Here is a 27,436-nt window from a genome sequence, read left to right as displayed (position 1 = left end):
AACCCGGCGCTTCGGCAGGCGGGGAGGGCTCACGGATGAGGCCCGGCAGGCACGGCCAGGGGACCACCCGCCGCCGCGCGAAACTACCGCAGGCAGCAGCTACGCCGGACCCAACCCTCCCGCCCCGCCAAACCCCGTCTGTGGGGGAACAGCCCGCCGCTGCCCGCCCTACCTGAGGCCGCGGAGGAAGCGGCCTCACCGCTACCGGCGCCTCCGCCCGCAGCTCACTTCGCTCCGCCGCCGCCGCCGCCAGGCACCACCGCGCACGCGCACAGCACCCTCCGCCCCGCGAAGGCTGTCGGGAACCCGGCGCCCCCCCTCCCGGGCCGGCGCGCCCCGGGGCATGCCGGGAGCTGTAGTCCCGGGGGAGCCGCGCGGCACGCTGGGACACGCAGTCCGCCGCCGTTGCGGCGCAGCGCCGTTGCCCTGGTGCAACGGTTCGCGCGAGGGGCATCGCGCCCTGCCCCGCCCGTCTCCCCGCTCCCCTGTGGCCGTGTGGCAGCACCTCGGCGCGGGCAGTGCCCGGCTGGCAGCGTGGGGCCTTGTCGTGCCGCGGCAGCGTTGGCTTTCCCCGCGCCCACGAGCCTCCGCGTCCCCGGGAGCGGAGCCGGCGGGAGAGTTTGATGGCGTCGCCTAGCAGCGGCCTCCGCCGCCGTCCTCGGGGAGCGGTGAGGTCAAGGGGCGGGGGGTGCCCGGCGCCTGCGAGTGGGCGCGGCGCTGCTGGGAGGAAGGAGGCCACGATCGCTGCGCGCTGCGCCGCCGCCGGCCGGGGCGGCCCGCGCTTCCCCGGGAGCGCCGCGGGCAGCCGGGCCGGGGGCGGGGGCGGGGCGGGGCCGCGGGGCCCAGGGAGAAGCGTCCGGGCGCGGGTGTCGTCGCAGCGCGGTGCCCGGGGAAGGTTACAGCCGGTTGTGTCTGCTCTCGACCCGTGCCTCAGCTGTGCCCCGCGATGAAGGTGGCGGCAAAATAAGGCAATTTGTTAATTCAGCAGGGTCGGATGAAATGGAGGCAACACTGTCTCTCAGCAGCGTCCTGAAGGGATCGCGGTCTGTCACTGTATCATTCCCCGGGCTGGGACATACAAATTGGACGAAAATAGGAACCCTGCGCAAGATGTCGTTTTGGTTGTGGCTTGATGGTTAAGATCTGGTGCCCTGTAGAGCTAGTAGATGAGAGCTAGTCTGGGTAATGTAGTTTGAAAATCAGAAGTAGCTTAAGCTGGTTTAGTCATGGTAAACTAACACAGGGTTAGCAGAGCGCATCTCCTGGATGACTGTGCTGCTTCTTGGTATTCAGTCTTGCTCAAGCATACATGGTTCTGTGATACACATTGCGCGCACCTTTATAGAAAAAGAACTGCTGTTCCCACTGGTGCTTAATTTCAGTGCGATGGTAAGGTATCCGCGTGGTAGCTTAGCTGCCTCTCTGCGTGGTTTCCTGTAGGCAGCACAGGACATGATTGACGTTCTGACAGTACTTAAACATGCCCACCAGACCTCCTTTTCTATCTGCCCTTGCTGAACTTTGTAATGTCTGGATGTTTTATGTAAGTTCGATTCCTTCAGTAAGTCAGGAAAATCTTTTGATAACTAATGTGAAAGGCACATCTATTTCATGCTTTTTCTAGAGCTGTGATCTCAGTGTCTCAGCACACAGATCATCTGTCAACTAAAAGCACAGGTTCTAGTTGAGGGCAAGGGATCAGCTAAATTTTATGATGGAAAACTCTTCAATTAAATAAATTCTCTTACTGTCCTTAAGTATGTACATGCTGTGGAACATACATGTGGGCATAGGTTGTGCCCCCCACACCTTACCATAGCTGGTCTCCCAACAAGTTGGATTATTTTGTTTATGTACAGATCTGTCTCTTTTGGATAAAATTTTAGTACTGATACTTTCTAAAGATGTTATTTTCTCAGTTAAGAGAAAAAAAGATTTGCAACATGGAAGGTAGGAGAAGATCGACAGTAGTAAGGTTGTGTATTTGCTTTCAGAATAGTTTTGATTATTGGGCATTAATACTTTTTACAACCCTTAAACAAGTATGTATACGAAATCAAGTAGTATTCAATTAACTGAAGAAATAGGAGTGCTAAGATCAGCATGCACCTGCATGTGATTTTCTCATATTTTCCTTTGCCGTCTATGACAAAGCAGGAAAGCAAAAATGTGTATATGATGTCATATTTATGAAGCATGGATTGTATGGAATGCATGTTTTCTAAAACATTTAGCAAACACTGAAGAAATGGTAAATATAGGGGAGCTCTCAAGTAGTTCACATATTCAGAAAAGATGAGGAAAGATTGATTTTTATCCTCCCTTAAGTATACAGCTGGATTTCAAAGTCTTACAGCTCTTCTTTCAGCCTGCTTAGGCACATTTTTGGGGAAAGTAATACCAGTTCAGCCTTTCATTAAGGAAGGAAGTTTCAGTTGTTGAGTCTTTAAACTGCTGAATGATGAACAGGGTGCATGATGGAACAGATCTCAAAATATCATGCTCAGCATAGAGCATTGCTACAGTTACTGATTGAGCTTGATTTTTTTTTCTCTAAAATATGTATCGCTGCTGTATCATTATTTTTTTGAATAATAAAGAATTTAATATTCTAGTTAGGTTTATTTCTTTCTTACTTTTCTTAACCATTTATGCCATATTCATAATTTAGGGCAATAATCAGATTAAAAAATGTTCTGTTTCAAACTTGGCAGAATCTAATTTTTGAAATATTGGTAGTAAAGGCTAGAGTCAGCTCCAGAAAATGGAATAATACAAGACTTCCAATCCCTTTTGCCTTTTTCAGATACTGCATTGACTTTCAGGTATATGAGAAGTCACTGTGGCCCAGAGCAACCGGTAGGTAAGCAGTAGAACAAAACTTTGCACCACTTTCTGATCAGGTTTTTGTCAGTTTCCAGGGTGTTTACTGTCCTTTATCAATTCAAGTATTCTAATCAAAAGGAAAGGATATTTAATACAAGAGTTTAATATCTTAGAAATGAAAGTCAAGAAATAGATGCTCACAGTGTCAAACTAAAGCAGGTGTTGGTTGTGTTTTAAATATTAGAAATAATGATTTTGTCACTGTAAGGAGATGTTTATCCTACAAGGGCTGGTTCAAATGGCATCCAGTTGTGTTTGTTCATTAACATAAAAATACCGCATTGAGAGATGGAGAGGAAAAGAAGGATATTAAAGTTAAAATAGAGGTTTCACATGTGTCCTGATCTTCAGTCTTAGTGTCACAAATTCATTGAGTATGCATGATGTAATTTTTAACTTAAAGAAAAAATGGTTTTACTGTAGTCTCCTTGTTTGCAGTAGACCAAAATGTGAACACAATGTTAATCAGTGTTACAAAATGAATACAGTCATTAGAATCATCTTGTGTGGTTCAGTGGCCAGCCTCCTTTAAATCACTTGACATAAAATTGATTGGCACTGATAATGTCTGATAATTGTTATTTTAATTTTTGTTCCAGGAAAAATTATAAATTCAATATGGCACCCATTTTAGATTGGAAGAAGCTTATGAAAGTTGATCCAGATGCTCTGCCTTGTCAAGAAGAACTAGCAGACAGATTGCTGGAGACCATGTCCAAGGTACTCAAGGGGAAAACAGAACATAAGGGTTTTGTTATGCATTCTTCCCTAAACTGTCTCTGGTCCTTCACATACATAAATTATTTATTTTGTGGATTTCATTGATATTTGTATAAAAACACTGTTGTCTCTTTCCTTAGGTTGATGGGAAGCACTTAAAAACTGAAACTCCGGAACAACTGATACACCTTTTTAAAATTACTCAGGTGCTAATGAAGGTTTGTATTAATCCTCACTTTCTACAATTCTGCAGATGCTTTTTTTTTTTTTTTTTTTTGTTTAAGTGAAAGCTTCATTACTATCTTTTTTTTTTCTTTTCCTGCATTGAACACACTGGTTACTCCTCTAAGAGCATTTATATGCTAAATGTGTGCTTGCACCAGAATATCTGCTTGTAGCTGTTGGGATTATGGCATGTAGCGGTGGAAAGTAAAGTGAATAGGACTAACATAGTTATATAGTTAAGGAACCTTAGTTTTATAGATGGAAAATTCAAACAAATATCTCAAAAACTGGCCAGAAGTTGTAAGTTATTGGTAATGATTTTAACTTTAATAGAAGTTTTTGTGGTAGGTTGATGTTTTAGAGTAAATAAAAATGTCACCACGAATGAAGAAACACCATCCTAAAACCGATCTTAAAAATCTATCATACTTTCTTGTATTTACTCATAAATGTACTGAAAACAAGAAATAACAGCAGCATAGGCTAGCACATTGCGTTTAGAGAGGCTTTTTTACTGTTTTTAATTCTCAGCAGTATGCTTTTGAATGTCTAGGTAGCCCTGTAGAATAAATTACTAAAGAAGGTATTTCAGCAATCTGAACCTCTTAACTGTCAGCATGGGGAAAAATGGGAGTGGTTTCATTTGTTTAAAGAGAGAAAACCAATGTTCTTTTGTAAATGTTTTCATTATTTTAATGATGGTCTATGGAACAGTATTTTAATTTATGTTAGTAGTAAATATTTCTTCTTTGTTTACTATACTTTTTTCCCCAGATGAAAGCTCAAGAGGTAGAGCTGGCATTAGAAGAAGTTGAAAAAGCTGGGGAAGAGCAAGCCAAATGTGGTAAGCAAGCCTTTTTATGCTGTTCCTAAGTGATTTTTTAATTGTAGTTTTTAGGGTTTTCTTTAAGTTTAGGGAACTGAATAAAATACCAACTGCTCTGAAGTCAATTGCTTCAGTGAAGCCAAATATTTAAAGACTAAGGTTAACCATTGTTGGTTTATGTACTTCTTACCTTGTTTGGTAATTCACTATATCTGTTCTATTTTAACAGAAAATCAATTTAAAACAAAGGTGATGAAACTTCAAAATGAATTAGAGGTATGTTTTAAAATTTTCTTATAGAGTGCTGTTTGGTGGGAGGGTTTTAATGAGGTTTGCTAAACCCGTATTTTAATCTAGTAAAGAGAGGTAATACCCCTACATTTTAGCTAATATTTTTTATTGGCTTTTGAATATTCACCAGCCTCAGGTTTGCAAAGAGCTGCATGTACAACGAATTTTTTTTTACTTGAATAAATCCCATGCACTTTTAGAGATTTCTGCGTTTTGTTGAAAGAAGCTAGTGAGCCCTTCCTGTTGCTTTTCCTAAGCATTAGGCATGTTAGTCTTCGCATCTGCTTTGGTTTTTTAGTTCTTTCCATTTTGAAGAACTGTACTATATTTATAATGTTATTGTAATGCTCTTAAGATGGCACAAAGATCTGCTGGTGGTCGTGATACTCGTTTTTTGCGTGATGAGATCCACCAACTGGAAAAACAATTAGAACAAAAAGAGAGACAGTTAACAGATATAGAAAAAGAATTGGAAAAAGAGAAGAAAGTGAATGAACAGGTAAGAAGGACTTCAGCTTGATATATCTAAAAGCTGTTCTGGCACATCTTTTGAAAAGTCAATGTTCTGAAAACAGCCTCTGAAATTAAAAAAAAAAAACACTGATGAAGTAGGACCGCTGTGCATTCATTTTCTGTTTTGTTTCTGGAGTTCTTTGGTTTCTTAGTTTCTGGTGTTAGTGATACATATAAAGGTTTTCCGTCTTGTTCTAGCTTGCTCTTCGAAATGAAGATGCTGAAAATGAAAACATCAGACTAAGGAGAGAGGTTAGTAAAGAATTATTGCTGATTTACTGTATTTTTAACTTTATTAATAAATATATTATTGGCTTTCTGTATTTATAACCTTTGGTGTGGCATGATGTTTAATTCTGTTGTAGAACACTTCCTGGTTACTGGTACAAAGAGAATATGGAATTTTAATCACATTTAGCAAATATATAGTACGTATACTCCAATGAAACTTAGTTAATTGAGGTCAGGAAGTGTCTACATTTGGATTTACATAGTCCTACTGTGCATTAATTTTGTCTGGATTTTGTGTGTGAATTTTTAGTGTTTTTCTTAAGTAATATTGACAAATAGATTTGGTAGATATTAGACAGGATTCGCTTTATGCTTGCTGCTTTTGCTAAGATTGGTTAAAATAAAATTATAAAAAGTCAAAAGTTAATATAACAAATGCAAAGATAGAGTTAACATTCTTTATTACTAGATTTTTTTTTAATCGTTCTCTTGAAACATTTTTTCTAGCCATTTCTAGACAAAAATGCATGTTTTGTAGCATTTAATACCTGTAATCTTGGCCTCTGAGAGAATAAAACAGACAGCAAAAGTTAAATTAATGTCCTGGGGGGAAACCTTGAGAATCATTCCTCAAAATGTGCTTTTACATATGTGTGTGTATGTATGTACATGCATGCACTGCTATATATAAAAGTCTATTTTATTTTCTCTCTATGTTGATTCCTATTTGGTCTTCCTAAAGCAAGGATAATTTCTAATATTTTTCATGCTTTGTTCTCTTGGTCTTGTTCTCTCCTTTTTAAACCAAAGAAAAAACGCATAAAGAAAAAGGTGAGGCTTCTAAGTTTTTTAAAAGCAGACTGTAGGAATTTGGATGGGTTTTGACTGTCTTAGCTCTTTGTGTTAGCTTGCTAGAAAAGCAACAACTTTGTCTTCAACTCTTCAAAACAGATTTAAGTTTGGATTGCTTTCTGTGCAGAATGAACAATTGCGTCAGGATGTGGTTGACTATCAGAGGCAAATAGATTCTCAAAAAGAAACAATTCTGTTACGAAGAGGAGAGGATTCTGATTACAGATCACAGTTGTCCAAAAAGAACTTTGAGCTTGTCCAGTATTTGGATGAAATTCAGGTAAAATCTATGCATGCTATTGAGTATTTATTAGACTGTTACTGACAATAGTGTTTTTCACAAAGCTATGTCAATTTGCCGTCATGTGGAGTAAGAATTGATAATGCAGTTGGGTTCTGTGATGCGTATACTCTGCATCTGTGAATCTGGCAGAGGTAATGAAGTTAATGACAATGGGACGTGTGTCTTTTATTTGCTGTTAGGACTTGTTGAAATTGATGGTCTAGATGTGAAATACTGTCTTCTGTGCTAACTTCATGTAAGACTTTCAAGTCTTACATTTAAGGTAGCTATCGATTAGTGCTTATTCAGGTACTAAGATGTGCGCTTTTTAAAAGCAGCTTTTTCTTTAATTTTGCAGAATTTGACTGAAGCTAATGAGAAATTAGACATTCAAAATGAAGAAATGAGGAAGAATCTTGAGGAATCAGTGCAAGAAATGGAGAAGATGACTGATGAGTATAACAAAATGAAACTAATTGTGCAACAATCTGATATTTTTATGGATCGGTTAAGAAAAGAGAATGAACAGTACAAATTTCAAGTAAGAACTGACTCATATAACCAAATGTAATTCTTTTTAGGTTTATACTGTATTTTCATATTTTATCTCTAATTAAAAAACATTCAACATATCTAGTTAAAAACACATGGTCTACTGAAATAACACTCTCTAGAAGTAGTGCGATCTTTAAATTTGGTGCAAATTTTAAAACTTGACTGCAGATCACAAAATTCTTTTGTACAAAATGTTAGTCATACTCTGTTCTTAAGAGTCATGACCTTCCCTTGCTGCTTGTAATGCTAATCTGTTAAATTGTGTGTGCTTGATGTCGTGTTTGTACATATACATTGGTTAAGCAAAACGCTTTTGTGATATGTTGTTCATGCAAATGGCACTTCTAGGTTCAGGAGCTTTCAGACCAGCTGAAAGCAAAGAATGAAGAAGACGATCCACTCTTGGCAGCTGTAAATGCAAAAGTTGAAGAATGGAAGGTACTTTTTAATACTTTTTTATTATTTTTAGGAACTATTTCAAGTGTTCTGATGGTATTTTATCTTCTTTTCAGAAAATCCTAGCTTCAAAAGATGATGAACTCCTAGAGTATCAGCAAATGTTGTTTAACTTGAAAGAGAAAGTGAAAATGGCCCAACTTGATGTAGACAGAAACAGTATACTGGCCCTTCAGCAGGTATAGTCTGTGTGACAAATTACACACATAGAAATTACCATTCACTAAATATGCTAGTGACCAGATAATTATTTAGTCCTTTGTAGTTTGCAAACACCAGAATATGTATTACTTATGTTTGAGAATTGTGAGACAGGTTGATTAATTCCACTATAAAGTTAGCTTACTGGACAATGCACAAAGGAAACTTCTCTTGCTGTATGTATGAACTGAGCTCTTGGTAGTTGTTTCTGTTACTTTCATATTTATCTTTTCTAACTGTTAGAGTGATTGCTTTAACACCTAAGCATCCATAATTTAATGTTTTTAAATTATAGCTTAGTTTCTGTCCTCTAGATTTGTTAGTCAAGGAAGAGTCTTACCTAGTGTTTAATATTCTGCGTTCCTTTGTCTCACCTGATGCCATACTATTAAGTCTGTGGTTCAGTCCATGATAGAGCTAGATGAATTTAAGTATCCCTCATATTCATACAAAATTACATAGATCTTTATGATTTTTAATTTCCCCACTTTCTTGAAAAAACATGAAAAGAATAAATAAATAACGTGGCCCATTAGGAACCCTGAAATACACATTATGAAAAGCATACTGTATGATACCAGGATGATTTCCTGTCTTGCTTCAAGTTTTTTAAATAAATGTGTCATGACATTTGTGTTACATATTGGGCCCTAGTAGACTGAGCAGTATGGTGAGATATATTTATGCAGCCTTCCAAAACTAGGAACAGATAGCTCCGCAGGAGAGAAAATAAACTTAAGTACAAATCAGCTTCTGATGATCAAAAGAAGAAGGCAGCTGAAAATAACTTTGATAAGCAGTTGTAGAGTCTGGTTTTAGCTGACTAGATGGCTGTAGAGGTGGCTTTTTAGATGACCATCATTAGCATGACATTTTGAACAACTTTGTGGAAATAAGCATATTTTTAAAGTAGACACTTAAGAATTACATCAGGTTACTGCACTGTGTTTTAACTCAAAATGGACTGAGCTTGTTAATGGTTCAGTGTATGTTTACATTCTAAAGGGTTATGTTTAGCTCCTTACAACTTTGCTAAGCTCTTTAGCTTTAGATTTGAAATGTGGTTGTATTTGTCCTCTAAGAAAGCCTGAGCTTTTGTTTTTCATAACATTGGTATAAAGTAAGGTCAGCAACTCTTGAGATTTTTACATTATAATTACTTTCTCTAACTTTTTTCCAAGTCTCTTTTTTATCTTTTTCCATTTTTTTTGTTCATCACAGAAAAAATAACATTAAGCTCTCTGATATTTCTAAAGTTCATGTATAAGCACAGAAATAGTATAATATAAATAGAAGTCACTTTCACAGTCTGTGTGTACTTATGGATGTATGTGCATGCAAAAACAAAGCGTGGTATGAATTTGTAAAAGTTGGATGACTTGCTGAAAGGCAGCCTGCAATACAGGTGTCATGTATGATGGATTGTTAGTCCTCCCAATCTTGAACTTGTATCTCAGTTCCCACTGGCAATTGTTTATGAGGAAGCTGCAAGAAACCTATATTGTCTGAAACTTTTCATCATACATTGGCTAACTCTTAGAGAACTGTTCCATTTAAAATTGATATACTAAAATACTGCTTTTATTTTTTTGTGTGTTTGAATGCTTTATTTTTACTCTTTCTTTTATTTTTCCTGCTTTGCCTTTAATACCAAACTTCTAGATAATATCTGAACTCTATGTTGTAAGTACAGTATATTTGATGTTCTAGAAATTGTTTTGTATTAGCTAATTTTAATTTCTTCATTTACTGTGTGGTGTTCTGTATTGGTAGCTTGCTTGTCAGTAAAGAAGAATTCTTTAATGGGGTTTCTTTTTTTGTGTGTGTAGGGTGTGCAAGAGCGAGATGCTCAGATAAGATTGCTTACTGAGCAAGTTGAACAGTATACCAAAGACATGGAACAAAATGCATTTGTTATTGAGAAATTAAAAAATGATCTCCAAAACAATAAAGGTACAATGACCATTTTATTTTAATACCTATGGAAAAGCAAATAAGAAACCACGAATTCACTGTGCATTCTTTATTCTCTAGAAATACAGAAAAAATATTTGCAGTATTTCAGTAATATTAGTCTCTAATTTTTTTGTTCATTTCCATTTATTAAACATTCATGAAGAGCTTAAATTTATTCACAGTACTTCAGTGGGTTGTATGGGTAATACAGTGCCTAATAATTCTCTACCTGGTCTGTAAAGGTTAGAGCATAACATGTAAGGTCTCAGCTCTACTAAGAATTGTAAATAAGTAGTAGGATGCAATTCAAAATACATTCTGATGTCCCTTATGTGCACTTATAAATATTATTTGAACAAATGATTAGGGGGAAAAAAAAAGCTCTCATATGTAGTATTTTGTAATTACTTAATTAAAAAGAGCAGAAAATTAAGATCTCCTTTATAACATCATCTGAAGCATTTCTTTCTTTCTTAATGGCTGACAGCAAGAATTCCTGGTTGAATTGTAAACAGATCAAGGTTTATCTTTCCAGGTCACTCATCTCTTGCTCAGCAGAATCGTATTGGGGATATGCAAGAAAAGTTAAAAATGCTAGAAGAGAGAACTAAGGAGGCTGAGAAATCAGCAGAATTAGCAGAAGCAGATGCTAGAGAAAAGGACAAAGAGCTTGCTGAGGCTTTGAAACGAATGAGAGACTATGAACTGGTAAACAATTTGTCAGAGTGGACAGGGTATTTCATCATATTTTTAGGAGATCATTTTGTCCTTCCATTTTTTATTGACTATATTCTAAGTAGAAATTAAATTAATGACTTCTGATGCTGGTTTTTCTCTTCCTCTTCCTCTTCCTCTTCCTCTTCCTCTTCCTCTTCCTCTTCCTCTTCCTTTTCTAATAACATTTAGTGGTCGCTGACTGCATGCAATTTGTTAGCCATACTAAACAATTTTTACAAGTTGTCAGTTTTAACATATCCATACGGGCTTCTGAAGTCCATTGAACAGTAATTGAACACTCAAGATACAATTCTTCCAAGGATCATGTAGTAAGAGGACTCAATTTTGAAATATGCAGAGACTCCTCTGTAGTTAAAAGACAGATTTGTAGGATCTGCTTTTTATTCAGTACCTTTTTTCACTAAGCATAGTGCAGAAGAGTGACACAGGTTGAAAAACATTTTGTCTTATCTGTGTAATGATGAAAGACAGATCCGTAATTTATTTTCTTACATCTTTTGTTGGTTGTTTTGTTTTTAATTTTCATTTGGGTTTTTACAGGGAATATATGGTTTGGAAGAAGCTATTGCTGAAATAAAAGATTTAAAAAAGCAAATCAAAATACGAGATCACGAGATTGAAACATTAATTAAGGAAATCAATGAACTTGAACTTAAAATAAATTATTTTCTTGACGAAAATGAAGAACTCCGAGCGCGCTTAGGTATGCTATATCCATTATGTTTTCAGTTATTATATTGAAATAACATTATATCATGGAAATCTTTTACTATACCAGGTAGCTACTTGGAAATAATTTTGTACCTTCTGCTAATATTTGCAAGTAGTTTTAGTTAGTTAAGACAAACTGCATGAATGTACGTGACTAAACTCGAATGTACATGGCTGAACTTGGCTTACAGGTTGCTTTGACTGAAGAAAGTAGGAGAATAGGTTTTGTAGTGCTTTTTTGGTTTTGATTCCTCTTGGACTGTACACTGCTTAATTAATTTCATAATATGTTGTTTGGAAACCATAACATACTGAAGTTGTAATGCTAGACTGAAAAACACAGAGAAAAGTTTGGACAGGCTTATTTTTACATAGAAGAATCTAAACATAAATATAGTTAATTTTAGGTGGCATTGTATTGCATTTTGTTTTTTGAGTAACTGAAGTAAAATTATGCTTTCTTCTGGTGTTATTACATGGAGCATAAGATGTGTGTACATATATACAAATACTTACATATATTCAACTATCAACATTTATTTCTACTTGACTAGTTCTGTTCTGATTTAAATTAACTGCATTCTAATGATTACTAACATGAATGTTCCTCCTTAATGAATAATTATACAGCATATACTGTGTTTTAGGTCTTGAGCCAAAGACAATGATTGATTTAGATGAACTCAGAAACAGCAAAGCACTGAAGCAGCAGCAATATAGAGTTGAAAACCAGATTCTTTTGCAAGAGGCAAGTGATAAATCCTATTTTTGTGTAAGAGCTACATAATAAAAATGTATTTGAACAAAATGAAATACTGATCTGTGAATAACAATATGCAGATTGAAAGACTAGAAGAGGAAAGAATTGAACTGAAAAAACAAGTTCGTAAGTTGGCTCAGGAGAAAGGAAGAAGAGTTGCAACAATAGGTAGGATTTTTCTTATTATAAACTGTCCTTTCAAAAACATGCTGTCCATACTTATTAATATAGCTATGTTATATTTACTCATTTGTTTAAATTACAAGGCTAAATAAATTTCATTGAATCTGTAGGAAGAAGTGAGTGATTTTGTATTTCAATAGTCTTACAGCCCAGTAGCTTTTTGACTTGTGATGGCTAGTAATGCATCACTGAGAGTTGTGTCATTGGCTTGCAGTTCTTAGATGCAGGATGATCTCACCATGATTTCCAGTAAATCTATATAATGTATGTGTTTCAAAAATCTTAAAATTTCAATTCTGTACCACCCAGGGAAGCATGATGTGCTCAAATAGAAAGGTTTACAGCTCTTGACTTTGCAGGTAGAAACCTAGAACTCAGATATACTAAATGGAATATATTCCCTTGCTTGGAGACTAATTAAAAATTCATAATCATTTATTACTTATTCATTTACTTGCAATTAGGATTGGATGCTGGTGATGTGCAAATAAGTGATAGCTTTACTGAGGAAAAGGAAATTAATAAGAGGAAGTTGGATTTCTTGAACAGACATGATATTGCTGAAGTAAAAGCAAAGGTAGGTTCATAAAGTTCATAAACATTTATTGTTTTTCTCTTTCAACATAAAAATAATGTTATTTTGTAAATATCTGTTCAAATATTTCTCTAGGTGCTTTTATTAACTGCTTTTAAAATGAAAATTAATAATTTGTAATTTTTTTTAGAAGACTAATGAATATTCTATTTTTTTTTGTGAATATAGGCTAGCAGCTCATGTAATGTGGAAGGGAGAAAGACACTTGCAGATAGAGAAGCACCAGTTAGAGTTTTGAAGTCAGAGAAAGATATAGCTGAAAACAGTAAGGCTGTGGGAAATCTACCTAGAAGAACTTCTGGCATACGTGAGAATTTAGATCACTTGCAAAAAAATAGAAATACTTCTTCAGTTCATTTAGGTTCGAAACATGTGACAGAGTGGCAGCTAGTTAATGACAACTGTAATTCTGAAACTCTTAGTATAAAAGAGCTTTTCGTATCACCAGAGCTACAATTTACACAGACATCAGGGATAACAGATGATACAGACAATAGAGAGATGTCAAAAGACTTAAAATCAGACTACACGGGTTCATTTTCTGCTTATCAGCGAGTATGTCAGACCGCAGAGGTAAATAACCAGAATTACAGAAACAAACCATCTCTTCAGAATCAAGTGTCCATAACTTCTAATTCAGACCAAACAGGTCAGGAAAGTTTTTGCCCAGGACCATCTCTCAGCAAAAACTCTCTGATTCCTTGTGCATCTGCTCTTGGAAAGCCAGTAACGCACAAAACACAAATAATGACATTGAAGGATAAGCAAGACTATTCACAAGTAAAGTTTTCTGATTTAACTACCTTTCAAGAAGACAGAGAAGGAAAGAAATGTCTAACAGAATTGATGCAAGTAAAATCTTTGGAAAGTGGACTTGAAAATGGACAATCAGAACACTCAGGTCAGGTAGATCCTGTTGAAAATCTCATAGAGCAATTGAGGAAAGAATTAGCCCTTCTTAGATCACAGGTGAGACACCTTTATAGTATGTGTATGTTTGTATCTATTGCAGTTATTTAGAAGATAAATTCAAATGATAAAGATGTGTTAGTTTACTTTCATCTTTATTAATTAAAGCTATAGGATAGTTCTAATAGAATTGGGTATTTTTTCTTCTGATAAAAAAAGTGCCAAGTCATTAATTTGCAGTTTATTTGTTGACATAGGATAGAAAAATGTAGGCATATATTTTCATTCTGTCGGTGGAAAAAATTTTCACCACACCTGTGTGCACACACATAGATGGGTACGAAGAGAGAACAGTTTTTATTCTAAGACCTTACACACAGCTGTGTAAACAAAGTACTCATTGCTTTTCTTATTAGTGCATACAGCCTTGCATCTCATACAAATGAATTGTTGCAACTGTATTTTAAATAACATAGTTTGAGGATTATTTTTAAAAATTGTTTTAGTAAACACAGAGAAATACAAATGGTAATTTACAAGCATTAGTTGAATGAAGTAGGAGCTAAATCAGTCCTTTGGTATGAAAGATAGAAGATGAGACTTCTGTTAAAAAGATGCAGATGTTATTTGACTAGAGGATGTCTTCTACCTCCAGGCAGAACAGATGGTGTAAAGTAGACTTTTGGAATGAGAAAGCCCTCCTGGGAAACATCTAAGAAGTTCCTGAGTTGGTTCTTCTTCTCTTTTGTCCATTTGCCTGCTAGCTGACAAAGATAACGTATATGTGTTTTCAGAAAAACATTAATTTTTATTTCCAATGAAAAATTCCATTATTTATTAAAATGATCTCTAATGATAAAATCTTTTAGATTCTCAAAAGGGTTTTTGAAAACTTTATAATCAGTGAAAGAACGCGTTGATTTCAGGATGCTTGCTGTGGCTTCTTTTATTCACATGATAAATCATATAAAAAGATTATTCGCTGGTAGCTTCCTAAATTGTTACCTTGAAATGCTGTGTTAGTTTTCTGTATAGTAGAGGACATTGCTTTGGTTGCTAGAGATACATTTGGGGCATGGATCAAGCCAATCCCTCAGAGTCTCAGACTTTTGGTCTGTACCAGACTCTTGTTCCAGCTGCTGCATGACCCAAGAATACATGTTTCCTTAGACAGTCTTATATGGGATACACCTTGTGTAATTCTTCCAGTGAATCCATCTCTGTTGCTGTTGCATTTCAGGCAGGAGATTCATATGTGGGCTGGGAAATTTTCATGAAGGCATCCTCCAAATTTGAAAAAAGGCAGGGACTAAACCAGTCGATTGCTAAAATTAGAATCTCTGTATTTCTAGAACCTGTGTATTTTTTGTCTGGGAGAAACCATCTAAGAATGTGATGAGGAAAAATCACAGTTACAATGTATAAGATAAGCAAATAGATCTGTCCTGTCTTTAACTGAAATGTTTTAGAACTGATGGTATTTCTGTTGAGCCCATCGAGCTATGTAATTGGTCAGTGGAAAGTGTAGGTCTTATATACATCAGGCTTTTTTCAATTATACAACAGTTTCTCCATGCTACAGGAGTATGCTTTGCTGTTGTGATTTCTCTTAAAATACTGTGTTAATCAAGCTGTGAGATGAATAATGCCTACTAATTGCATTTTCAGTGGAAAAGAAGAAGTGTGGGGGGTTATATTTTGGAAGATAAGTCTTGGAAATATAAATTTTTTGTATATAAATGGAGATAGAATCCTATACTAGTAACTTACTGTTGGGATTTTTTTAGAATGAGCAGATATCCAGAGATATGTTGATCGTATGCTAAATAGTTATACAGAATTAAATCTTGAAAGGTGCAGGAGCCAGGCAGTGCAGGTAGTACAAGGTTTTAAAAAAAACCAAAACGGGATAAATATTTATATAAAGTTTATTCATGGTTTAAATATTTTTTTCCTGAAAATTCTGTTGCTGTGAAGATGAGGCTATTTCTTTGTTGCCTTCTATATAGCACCTCATTTACATACTACGTAATTTCACTGTTGAATTGTATAGGGATTAGGGATATTTTCAAGTACTTATTCTCATTTAACCACAGAGTCTTAATGAAAATTCTAATAGTAAAATTCCTAAATTACAATTTTTGAGCCATCTTTGTTCTTTTCTGTAGAATGAGTATCTTGCAAATGAATTAAGTGTGAGAGAGAGAGATTTGGAGAAGAACAGGACTGTAATAGCCAAATTTCAGTCTAAATGTAAGTTGCAACCTGTTTTAAAACTGGGGAATATTATCAGGTACCTGGAGGTAGTTTGCTTATTTGAGTTGTTCTGTTTCTGTGATTGCGACCAGAAATACCTGACTTTACAGCTTCTGTTTTAAATGCAGTTTACTTTGGTACCTTTCACAATGATTGAATTTGCTGTGTACATAGAAGGTTATTATATAGTCATTCTGATATACTTCTGAACTGTGGAAATTATGGTTGTGAATTGGTTCAGGTGTGAACACAATGATTACAAAACAATGAGTGTAAATGGGATTTATCGAATTTGAATTTCTATTATTCTCATTAATGACTTGTGTTTATATTAGTGTATATCTTTATGTGTGTGTGTATAAATACCTATATAGTGTTGCTAATTTTAAACTTAAATTAGTGATGGTACATAAAACATAGTTTATTCATACTAAATATATTAAACTAGGATCTCTCATGTTTTTCCTTCCTGAATCAGACGTAATAAGGGCTTTAAGTCTGTGGGTGATCCCAGTTACAACAATTACACAATTTACTTCTGTAGTTGTAGTGCTTTTCTGGCTCCAAGGAAGCGTTGAGGAATTTAACCCACTTGCTGCTTACGTGTATATGTATGTTAACTGAAGTGCACTGATTGCAAACTCTGAAATAAAAATAATGCTAATTTCTCTAGACAAGAATCTTAATTTTTTCCAAGAGAATGTGAATTCTAAAAATTCTTTTTGACTTTTCAAAATAGACTTGGTGAAACTGCTCAAACTGCTCCAAATTTTGCAGTTCACTCCTGGGTCTTCGGAACAGTTAGCCATATTGTTAAAATGCAGAGAATGTCCTGACAGGTTTGTTGTTATTTTTAGAGTTTCCAGACTTCTTGCTCTGGGGTGGAAACTCTGGAATTCCACTGAGAGACTAATGGTGGCAGTAAACCTGTATGTCTTGAGAGTCCTTATTACAGCCAAATAATTTAAATGTTGTGTTTTCCCAGTCTGCAGCAGGAATTCAGGCAATTCCTATATACTTCATTGTTACACCCAAACATTTCCAAGATAGTCACGTTTCTGGATTTGTGAAAGCCAGTCAGACAGGCTACTAAAGTGAAAAAAGTGGCAGGAAACATTGAAGACTGGAAGGTTCAATAAAGTCAAATGTGTTCCCATGAAGCATTTCATTATCGTTTTGTTGGTATTTCTCCAGCAAAATACACACTCTGGATGTTCCTAGCAGGTCTACTTTTACCTTCCTAATTGGTTATGTCTATATATAATATGAACAGTCTTTTTATATATCAAATCAATATGTATTATGATGAAATGTTCTAGGAAACCTTAGCTCGTTTTTTCAGTGCTTTTAGACCCAATTTGTATTACAGTAAAAGAATTATCAGAAGAGAATGAACAACTTGAACAAGGAATGAAAGAAATATTGCAAGCTGTCAAGGACATGCAGAAGGATCCTAGTGTGAAGGGAGATGAAACAGCCTTAATAATCCCTAGTCTGGATCGTTTAGTTAACGTAAGCTTGCTTTCTGAAGTATTATTTAGCTTTATAAGACTGACGGGCTTTTTTTTCCTCCTCAATTTTTGGGTTATTATATAATTAAATAGTAGCTTCCTTATGCATATACTTCCTTAGTTACAAGCGGGAATACATAGTGTGTTACCTCTTTAAAAATGTAAATGAAAAATATACAGCAACAAGAGATTGCCAATAAAAATTTTTTAAAAAAATCTTAAGCTGGATAGCATAAAACTGTTTTTGGCAAGTTTATTGTCCCAGTCATACAGCTTAGGTAAAAGTTCGTTTGCATGTCTTTTACCTCTGTGGGACCTGCAGGAAATGTTTAAGAAAAATGTTCAAGAAAAATTCTGTATTCAAACATCTTACCAAGAAAATCAGTGTTTTTATAGGAAAATTTAACAATTTAAATCACAGTCTATGGCAAATATACCATTAGGAAACTAAGTAGATTTTAAAACGTTAAAATTTCATGCTTTTTGCTAATTTCATGTAGTCTAAACTTGAGAGCTCCAGTTTATTATGAAAAAACAAAGCTTTTCTGCACTTTTTCTCTGTTTTGTTAATTAAATGTTTACTGCATTAGGCAATGGAGTCAAAGAATTCAGAGGGAATCTTTGATGCTAGTGTGCACTTGAAAGCTCAGGTTGACCAGCTTACAGGACGAAATGAAGAATTAAGACAGGAACTGAAAGAGACTCAGAAGGAGGCAACAAATTTCTCCAATCAGCTGGCAAATGCAAATGAAAAGGTATAAAATTTATGTTATACAATTTATTTTGTACTTGGAAAAGTGGCTGCTCTGATAATTTAGAACAAAACCACACAATCTGTAAGATGCTGAATTTATCTTGTATGAACACTGTAATTATACATATCTTAATTAAATTTATGTATTGGATCTACCAATGTGTCCATTTTAAGCTCAAATCTTACTCTTCTTAATGTTACTTTATCCTTGGAATATCCTATCATGTTAAACACCAAGCATGCCTGTCTTTTGAGGAGAGCTGTGCGCCAAAAAGCTCACAGATTTCTTTCTTCAAAAAGCCAGTAGTCTTGCATTTGTTATTTATAAATAAGTAATGGAGATTAAGTGTTTTAAAATGATGAATTGTTCTCTAAAATCTTGTATCTTGTTGCAAGTTGTACAACTGATTCTGTGGAATGCTTCTTCCAAGGCAGGAATGAGGAATGGAATATTATCTTACAAGAACCCAAACTTAAATTTGCCTTGTAGAACAGCTTTGGTGATGCAAAAAGATTTGCCAGTAACTAATATTCTAGAATAGTGTTTTATGTACTGCTGGAGTAGAGAACCAGAGAGCTTTTAAGAAGTTAAATGAAAAGGCAAAGATTTGTTTAGAATAAACCATCAAATAACCACTGCAGTAATTGTATCCAAAACTTCACCTTTTTAAAAGGGAGAGAAATACACTGTGTTTTAAGGAATTTGGAATAAAACTATGGTGAACCCTTAGATATGTGAAGCTGCCCTGATTGCTGGAGTCATTTGATAAACTTGGCTTAAGATATTATGCATGTAATGATTTATGGAATCACACCAGTTTTAAAAAGTTGCTTTAAAGAGTGTTTGAATGCTTTTGAATATGTCAGGTGAATTAGGTTGTTAATGACAACTGATGTAGCACAGGAAAACAATATATTTTCCATCAGTGATTTTTTTTAATTGAATAGCAAGAGTTATGTTTTTGTTTTTCTTTAGATTGCACAACTGGAAAATGAAATTTGCGTATTACGTCAGTCAGAAGGTGCCAATATTGTCTTCCGAACAGTGAATCTTCCAGAAGGAATAGTTCCTTCAAGTGTTAATATGATTAATTCTCTGAATGAATATTTAATACATCTTATCCAGGTAGCTCATTTACTCCTTGATATCAAGAATATTTGTAATATATAGCTAATTCCTCCAAAATCTAGTACCATGGGAGAACTCTCCAAAATTATTTTCAAGTTCTGACATCCAGTAAACTCTTTGGGCTATTCTGTTTTTTTTAAAGCTGTAAGTATTTTGCTATGTTGTAAACCTGGAAGGTAATATTTAATTCAATTTTGGACAATAATTCGGATTTTTTTGTTTTAAATCTGAATTTTGATCTAAATATTTGCCCACTCTTCTTTCTACTTCTGCAGTTGCACTCTTTCTATGAGAAATTCTCTCTTACTGCTGTATGGATTCCACACCTGAGTCTGCATGTGCAAATCCTACTCTGAACAGTTTTTCTCTATACAGCATATTTACCATATGAATTGTCATTCCATTATTTGTCAAAAATATGTCAAGATTTGTAAAAAGAGGCATAAATACATTGAAATTGAAGCCAGTGATTCCCATGGGAAGCATAGCAGACAAGAATATAGTAAAGAATTGACTCTTTGAGAATTGGAGTAAAAAGAACTTACCTTTTTATTATTATTAAATTATTTTGTTCTGTCTTTGATCACTTTACTTTTGTTGATTAGAGAATATTTTTCAACTGTATGTGATTATAAAGTAGAAGAGTATTTGGGAACATGAGAAGAAAACATCGCTTTCCAGTTAGACATTCAGTTAGTATTCTTTTTGGGCTAGCAACATGCCATGGTGTTTTGAACTTTGAGGGCTGTAATCCACAGTGCAATTATGCACTATTTCACACCTATTAATATGAATGCCAAAGTTTGGACTTTTTTTCATCTGTTGCTTCTAAAGGAAATAGACATTTCATGTCTGCAGTTCACACAGTTCATGACAGAAGCATCTCATGAAAAACACAAGGGAGAACTGGCATTTTGATTAATCCTTTCATGTTTAAAACCTATGTTAATCACTTCAATATTTTTATTTGGAAAATAATCATTAGGAACTGGAAAATAAAGAACAGTTACTTAAACAATTAGAAGATGCAGTAGAGGACTACAAGCGAAAATTTGCAGTAATCCGTCATCAACAAGGCTTGCTGTATAAAGAATATCAAAGGTATTGTTCTCTTTTCTGAATTACGAAAGTTCAACTATCTAAATGTTTAATAATTTTGAATACAGGATTTGCTGTGTTGAAGTAGTTCTTTGATTAACGTCATAAATGCTGCTACTCTTAGGTATGGACTCCGTATATATTCTTTTGTACTGTAAAGGTCCAGAAGACTCTCACAAAAACACTTTCTGCTTGACTCTTTTTGTATTGTATACTTTATAATGAGGATTACATTGTGCTTTCTGCATCCAATATTTGTATCTTATTAGGACCTGGTGTTATGGACTCTTCAGTCTCATTTTCTTTTGCTTTCAAGTGTGGGTCCTAACAGTTTTTCTGAGGGGGAAAAAAACCCCTGTTATCCAAATACAGTCAGAGATCTCTGTTTCAAAATTTCAGATCATCAGGACTTCATAGTTGTTTTTCTTTCAGACTCTTAGTTCCTTTATATGCTTCACTGAATCTAATTTCTATAAAATTCTTCTTCTGGTCAGAAAAAGGATTGTCATCTGTTAGGAGCATAGGGATGAATATAGTGATTTGGGTTCTTCAATTAGCAGACTGTTAGTTGTGTCCTCTCTATCTTTGGATTGGAATGAACGCTGGACGGCTTGTGGAATAAGGTTGTGTTATCTTTTAGGACCTTCTGTTTGTTCTTTGAATCTGTTAAGACTTCACAGACAACATTATCTCTGTTTGAGGCATTAAAGCTATAGCTTTTTGAAAATACTAAAGGCTATAATATACTGCCTCATTTACTACTAGATTAGAATTTCCAATGACAGGGACAAGATGATGATTCAAGGCTCCTTCTCCAAACCTGTTACAGATTGAAGTTAGGGGAGGAGATTCTTTGACTTGGCATCCTATAAAGACTCGCGTTCAAAGCATTTTATTTCCTTTTCCCCCATTTTCTTCCATTGTAGAAGAAACTAAGATCTTCTTTGAAGAGAAAATACTACTTTTGAAGTACCCTTGATTATTTGTTTAAACTAGCCTAAACTATCCTATACAGTCTATAGGAATTCCTTATTAGACATATATAAACAGTTCATAGTCTTTTTTGTTTCCAAATAAATAAAGAGAAGTGGATAGAGAAGTGTAGTTTGGGCCAAAGCAAAGCTGAATCTTTTTATGGTTTTGTTTGGTTTTCACTGAAATGGAAAAACTAGGGTGGGAAATTATGTCCTTTATGCATCTCAAATAAAATTAACATAATCAAAGGAATGATTTGCAAAACCATTGAAAAAATTGAGTAACTATTACAGCTATTGCCTACCCTTTTGTTTAGAAGTCTGGCCTCTAACGCAGAATTTGGATATGGGAAACCTGGGTTTAATTCTGTCCACTTCCTGAGGGAAATTTGCACTGACATCTTCTAAAGAAAAAGCCAACTACTAGGCTGTGCGGAATTCTCAGAGGATGAGCGAGTAATCTTTTCCTTATGATACTGTACCTTTCTGTATGATTAATTGAAAATACTCAAAATTAGCTTAGGTATTCTGTCTCTCAGGAACTGCAGAAGACTTGTTCCCCTTGCAAGTTGTTTCTCTTAGCTAATGAATATGCAAGTGTTTCATGCAAAGGAAGCAGTTATGGAAAGAGTCATTGATTCTTTGCCAAACCATTTTATCTAGCTGTAAATCTTATCAGCCAAATTATTGGGCACAATTGTGAATACCTGCTGAAATCTGCTGGGCCTAGTCTGCTTCAAAAAGAAAAGGCCCATTTCCAGGCTCACAGCATGGTAAGTGCCAGTAGTGTGATTTTTGTCTCCCTTCCTATAAAAGGGACAGCTGGAGTTTCCAGAGAGGTATTAAAGTGGAAATGTTTTTATTTGCAAAGTTTTAAACTTCGCCTATTTTTATGGAGACATGCAAGGAAGCAATTAATTTGAAATGAAAGTGTGTAATTTAAAGCAGATTAAATCCCATGTGTGTATATTTTTGGGGAGTAAGTATAGTACATATGTGAAGAAGAGATAAGACACTTTAACTTAAGAATTATTTTAATCATTAAACCAGCTAAACAGAGGAGATAGTTCTTCAGTAATCCATCTACAATTTATAATATCTTTTTTGAATTACATTACTGCTAAAAATAAGTATCTTGGTTTCCAATATTTCAGGGTTGCTGTTTTAGTTACAGTTTTAAAAATCATCAACTCTTTCATCATTCTAAATAAAAATATTTGATTACTGTTTTAGTCAAAAGGAAAGTTGGCAGAAAGAATCAGAACATATGAAAGAGGAAAAGAGAAAGCTAGAAGAGCAAAAAGAACAGGATGCTACGAAAATAAAGGCGTATTCTGTAAGTAATTTTGTTGCTTTCATTTTTCAAAAAGGTTTTAATACATAGAACAGAAGTTTCAATACAATAATGTCATTTGTTAAATGGGGTAAATGTTGCAGGGAAAAACTGTGCAATTCAAATCAAATGGGAAGGGAAGTGGTTTACTGATTTATTAGTGGAATGTAAATAACTAGCAATCAGTAAACTATACATTCAGTATCAGTATCAACAGCACAGAAGATAAATCACAATATTAAGGCACATACAAAATGTTACTATAGACCTAAAAATATCTAAGCACCATTCAGGAATCAATCCCAAATATTTTCCATCCCACACATCCACATTCACACAGTTATATTCACTCCCTGGCCCCTTCAGGTTACCAGCACGCGCATGCTATCCTGCAAGTACAGGTTCACTGTGTGCACAAACCTCGTGTGTGCTCCAGGATGCTGTGTACGTGTGGGGGTGCTCTGGTCTTACCTGTACCCGTGCATCTCCCTGCAGTCTGCTAGTCCATGCACTGGTGAGAAAGCACCCCACAAGGTCACATACACACACCCGAGGTGTGGGTCCCTACTTACTGTACCACCAGTCCCTTAGCTGGCATGCCACGGCTCATGGTGTCCAGCAGGGAGGAGGCACTCCCATCTGACCAGAGGATGCAGGGACAGTGGGGAAACTTCTGAAGCTGAACTAGGTTATGAGTGCTGCATTGTAACTCTCTCTGCCCCCGCTGTTAGAAGTTTGCATGCTTCTTTTATACTAATTTTCAAGCTGACTAGTTCTTTATTTCAAGTCTCTAATTTTATGGTTACTGTTCAATCTGGTTGATGGTCAGTGGTGTGCTATCTTACTTAATTTGTTCAGTGTCTTATTCTGCATTTCCAGAGTCACAGGAGTAGATTGTAACAGGATTAAGACATTTCTGGGATTTGTTTTTTTAAATGTCTTGAAAATATAATGGAGTTTAATGATGTTAGTGTTGCTATCAAAGTATTGCTGAGATCTTTTAAGAAATTACTGTTTCCCAATAGCTTTTGTTTCCAGAAACACATCCAAAGATATGAAATACGTACTATTATTCAGTATTTTTTTGTTAGTATGTAATTTTGATTAGAATTAGGTGAACATTTTCAGATTAAACATTTCTCTGAAATTAATTCACTGTGAATCATCAATGAAAATGCGTTGCTTGTTCTTAAAATCTTAAGAAAAACAGGCTTCTTGATCAGAAAAGCCAGATCTTTGCCAGTTGTCATAGAACTAGATTTTTTTTCATGGCTTCAGGCTTCCAGGACTCAGGAATTTTTTCTAGCTACCTGCTCACTCTTCATTAGGCTTATAGGAATCTGGGATTTTACAGCTCTGGTTTCTACTGCCTGTCTCCTTGGCAAGCTGATGTGTGTGACAGCAAAGCTAAAGCTCACATGCCTTCTGTGACCTGAGTCGCTGTAGTTCCCCCGTCTGCCCCACCCCGCCTTGGATTTACACATGCATGCAAACACATGTGTGCACACATACATGCAAACACATGCATGTTTCCATAGGACGGGTCCTGTGGTTACTTTACAAGTACTGGTTTGGTCCTCAAAGTAGGACGTTATTAGTGTTTGTTAGGAACCACAAGTATTCTGTTTGGTTTAGAAAATTGTTCCAATACATTTGTTTTTATTCTAGTAAAAGGGAGGAAGACTGATGACAATGTATGCAGAGAATTACTTTTGTTCTAACTTTTGAAAATGTCAGCATTAACTAAAATTCCAATTAGTCAGATGTATTTCGCTTCTATTCCTCAGAAACTGATGATTTTGAAGATTTAATTTTTTTCTTTTCTTATAATAGAATATTGTATGCTTATGCATATTGAGTGTGTGTGATTAGCAAAAAGAAATTCCTTCAGGCAGATTAATGGAATTTTTACACCTAGATTAAAAAATGTACAAGAAAGCTTGTCTGCGTAGTTGAGTTTTATTATATTTCTGTACAAAACTCTTGTTAAAAAAATTATTTTACAGAATTTACTCAGTGCACTTCAGCTGGATCCTGATGAAACAAAAAAAGTACTTGCAGAAAACAACAGAAAAATAACTGTTTTACGAGTTAATGAAAGGTCACTAACAAGGCAGTATACCACTGTACTTGAAATGGAACGGCATCTTAGAAAAGAAAATGAGAAACTAAAGGGTGAAATAACACATATGGAGACTGCAGTTATAGGGAAGATTGGAAACTTGCAACGATTCAAGGTATAGTTTATAGTAGTAATAGTACACATTTTTACTTTTACAATTTGATAATAAATACACTTTTTTTAAATAGCGGCAGTACTCGTTTCTTGAATGCATTACCCAAATGCTTGTAAAATGCTGTTATACATTTTGTCAAAACATTATTTGTATTTAAATAAGCATCATAATATGAAACCTCTCCATTTTCCCCTTCTGAAGTTGCTTCAACAAGTTCTTTTTATTGAAAATGTCATATGAAACCAAATCTTACTTTTTGGCCTTGCGGGCTGGTAGGGCCTGTATTAACTCATCTTTATGAAATATGTTTTTGATAGTGTCTTATGATTGAGAGGCAATTATTGATAAAACTGCCCAGAGAGTTGGTATACCAGAGAAATTTTGTGTATGTTTATTGCAAGCAATTTATAAAGATGGACAGTAATTTAGTAAAGTAAACCAATATCATGTTCTAAAGCATTATATGAAGTGGTATTCTTTTTCTGTGGAGTAATTTGATTTTTTTCTGTTTAAAGATCTAGCAGACCTTAGTAACCCATTGTCTTGATTATTTTCATAGGAAATGGCTAGCTTTAAGATTGCAGCTCTGCAAAAAATGTTGGATGGTAGTGTGCCATTGTCTGAGCTAGACCTGGCTAATAAGCAGTATAATGCATTAACTGCTAAATACAGAGATATGTTACAAAAAGATAATTTGCTCGTCCAACGGACAACGAACATGGAACACATGGAGGTAATGTTTGCATTGTGTTTGAACCCTAAGGGAAAAAAAACTCTTTATACATTCATTCTGCATTGGGTTTTGTTCTCACTTAATAGAAAGATAGAACAGAAGTCCCAACGCTAGAACTGCTGGTTATAACAATTCCGTACTGGGTATGAGATGTTGGAGCCAGTCTTAACTGTTGCTATTGAATTTTAATTTGCTTACCTGATATTTTTCAGTGGATTAAGAAACATACACAAAGTCCCAGGTTTTATTTCAAATGGGTATACAATTTCAATGGCTTTTTTCCTTTGTTTGTTTGCTTTTTAAGTTAAGCTCTGGGTCTGTTCCCTCACAAGGTTTTTTTAGTTCTTTCATTACCAAAACAAGCTGGCAGAAGGAATATTTGCTATCATCCTCAGTTTTGAAAGTCATAAGGAAAGTAGAATGAGTGTAAACACTTTCAAAGATTTCTCTCAAAGTAAGTGCTCTTACTAATGCCTGACTTACAAGAATGAAATGTTCAGTTCCAAAAGGCAGTAAAACTTTGGAATTTTACTTCAATTAAAAAGTAAATAACCAAAGATTGTTCACAATGTGTTTGCAAAATGTCATAGGGACTGCAAATACGTAACTATTCCTTTGAACTTTTATTCTCAAGTAGAAGGGAACTTCTTTCCAAGAACTGTGAAGCTGGCTTCAAAGATATGTTACTACCTCCCACTCTTCATTCATGTCAGAAATAGCAGTCCAAGAAAGTAGTAGTTTAACAAGTAGTTAAAACTCATGTCATGTTCTTGTCTGTTGGGTTTCTGTGGTTGACAAGGGTGAAATACATGTGGTGGGTCAACTTACAGAACTATTAAATTTGTCTGCTTGGGAACAGGTATTAACAGGCATTATAACAGGCATTTGTGTTAGGTAAAGAATGAATGATTCCTTCTGTATTTTATGAAATTTTGTGTGTATGAAAACTTGCATTGCCTATTTCAGCAATTTCACAGAGCTTGAGAATCATTTATCAATAGCAAACGAAAAATGTGTTTAGAAAATTAGAAATTGAAAATTAATATGAAGCATTCCATTTGTTTTACTGGTTAATATGGAAATATGTGTTTCTATTTGGAGGAGTGAAGGAACATTTACAAAACTAATGTTTGGCATCATATTAGATGCCTAAAAGAGCTAAAAGAAGCACATGATCTGTCTCAAACACATATTTGTGTGCAAGATGAAATATCCTGTGCAGGATGAAATAACCTCCAGAAGTACTTCTTTCTTTCCCACTGTTAATGGTGTGTTTAGTATGACAAACATAGATTTATTCATCTAATTCTAGACGCTCTAGGAATCAGTCACTGATGATGAATGTTCACAGTCATACTAGTTGACAGTAAGATACAACATAGAGAGCAAAGACTAGGATTTTTACGCTTAGGAGGAAACTTACTCTTCTGTTGCTGTATATGTAGATTATGGATTGTGCATAGGTAAAATCTGTTAATTTAAAAGATTTTATAGATACAAAACGTGAAGTCTGCTACAGT

General features: G+C 35.4%; 2 protein-coding genes across 14 annotated transcripts in view; one reads left to right on the top strand and one right to left on the bottom strand.

Annotated features, from left to right (window-relative positions):
- The window catches only part of TMTC3 (transmembrane O-mannosyltransferase targeting cadherins 3), a 35,638-nt gene extending 35,428 nt beyond the window's left edge, over positions 1-210 (bottom strand). For all 3 annotated transcript variants that reach the window (XM_075708524.1, XM_075708545.1, XM_075708535.1), the window contains exon 1: positions 173-210. The gene's annotated coding sequence lies outside the window, so the exon portion shown is untranslated. The remainder of the gene's footprint in view (positions 1-172) is intronic.
- Positions 211-601: 391 nt separating this feature from the next.
- CEP290 (centrosomal protein 290) overlaps positions 602-27,436 on the top strand; it is a 56,303-nt gene continuing 29,468 nt past the window's right edge. For 5 of the 11 annotated variants that reach the window (XM_075708474.1, XM_075708435.1, XM_075708488.1 and 2 more), the window contains exons 1-26: positions 602-668; positions 2,807-2,859; positions 3,486-3,606; positions 3,747-3,824; positions 4,606-4,675; positions 4,887-4,933; positions 5,304-5,447; positions 5,660-5,713; positions 6,672-6,824; positions 7,186-7,368; positions 7,731-7,820; positions 7,895-8,017; positions 9,869-9,992; positions 10,531-10,703; positions 11,274-11,436; positions 12,092-12,192; positions 12,285-12,372; positions 12,852-12,964; positions 16,060-16,144; positions 17,499-17,659; positions 18,249-18,413; positions 19,389-19,538; positions 20,527-20,642; positions 22,847-22,949; positions 24,953-25,183; positions 25,743-25,916. In XM_075708474.1, coding sequence (XP_075564589.1) covers positions 3,505-3,606; positions 3,747-3,824; positions 4,606-4,675; positions 4,887-4,933; positions 5,304-5,447; positions 5,660-5,713; positions 6,672-6,824; positions 7,186-7,368; positions 7,731-7,820; positions 7,895-8,017; positions 9,869-9,992; positions 10,531-10,703; positions 11,274-11,436; positions 12,092-12,192; positions 12,285-12,372; positions 12,852-12,964; positions 16,060-16,144; positions 17,499-17,659; positions 18,249-18,413; positions 19,389-19,538; positions 20,527-20,642; positions 22,847-22,949; positions 24,953-25,183; positions 25,743-25,916 — 2,991 coding nt within the window. In that variant the 5' untranslated portion in view covers positions 602-668; positions 2,807-2,859; positions 3,486-3,504. Of the gene's footprint in view, positions 669-2,806; positions 2,860-3,485; positions 3,607-3,746; positions 3,825-4,605; positions 4,676-4,886; positions 4,934-5,303; positions 5,448-5,659; positions 5,714-6,650; positions 6,825-7,185; positions 7,369-7,730; positions 7,821-7,894; positions 8,018-9,868; positions 9,993-10,530; positions 10,704-11,273; positions 11,437-12,091; positions 12,193-12,284; positions 12,373-12,851; positions 12,965-16,059; positions 16,145-17,498; positions 17,660-18,248; positions 18,414-19,388; positions 19,539-20,526; positions 20,643-22,846; positions 22,950-24,952; positions 25,184-25,742; positions 25,917-27,436 lie in introns of all 11 variants that reach the window. The other 6 variants (XM_075708498.1, XM_075708443.1, XM_075708468.1 and 3 more) reach the window with 5 other exon arrangements.

Source organism: Pelecanus crispus, chromosome 1 (genome assembly GCF_030463565.1).
Source record: "Pelecanus crispus isolate bPelCri1 chromosome 1, bPelCri1.pri, whole genome shotgun sequence".
Taxonomy (NCBI): domain Eukaryota; kingdom Metazoa; phylum Chordata; class Aves; order Pelecaniformes; family Pelecanidae; genus Pelecanus; species Pelecanus crispus.
The sequence above is the reverse complement of the archived record's forward strand: the minus strand, read 5'-3'. Positions and strand labels throughout refer to the sequence as shown.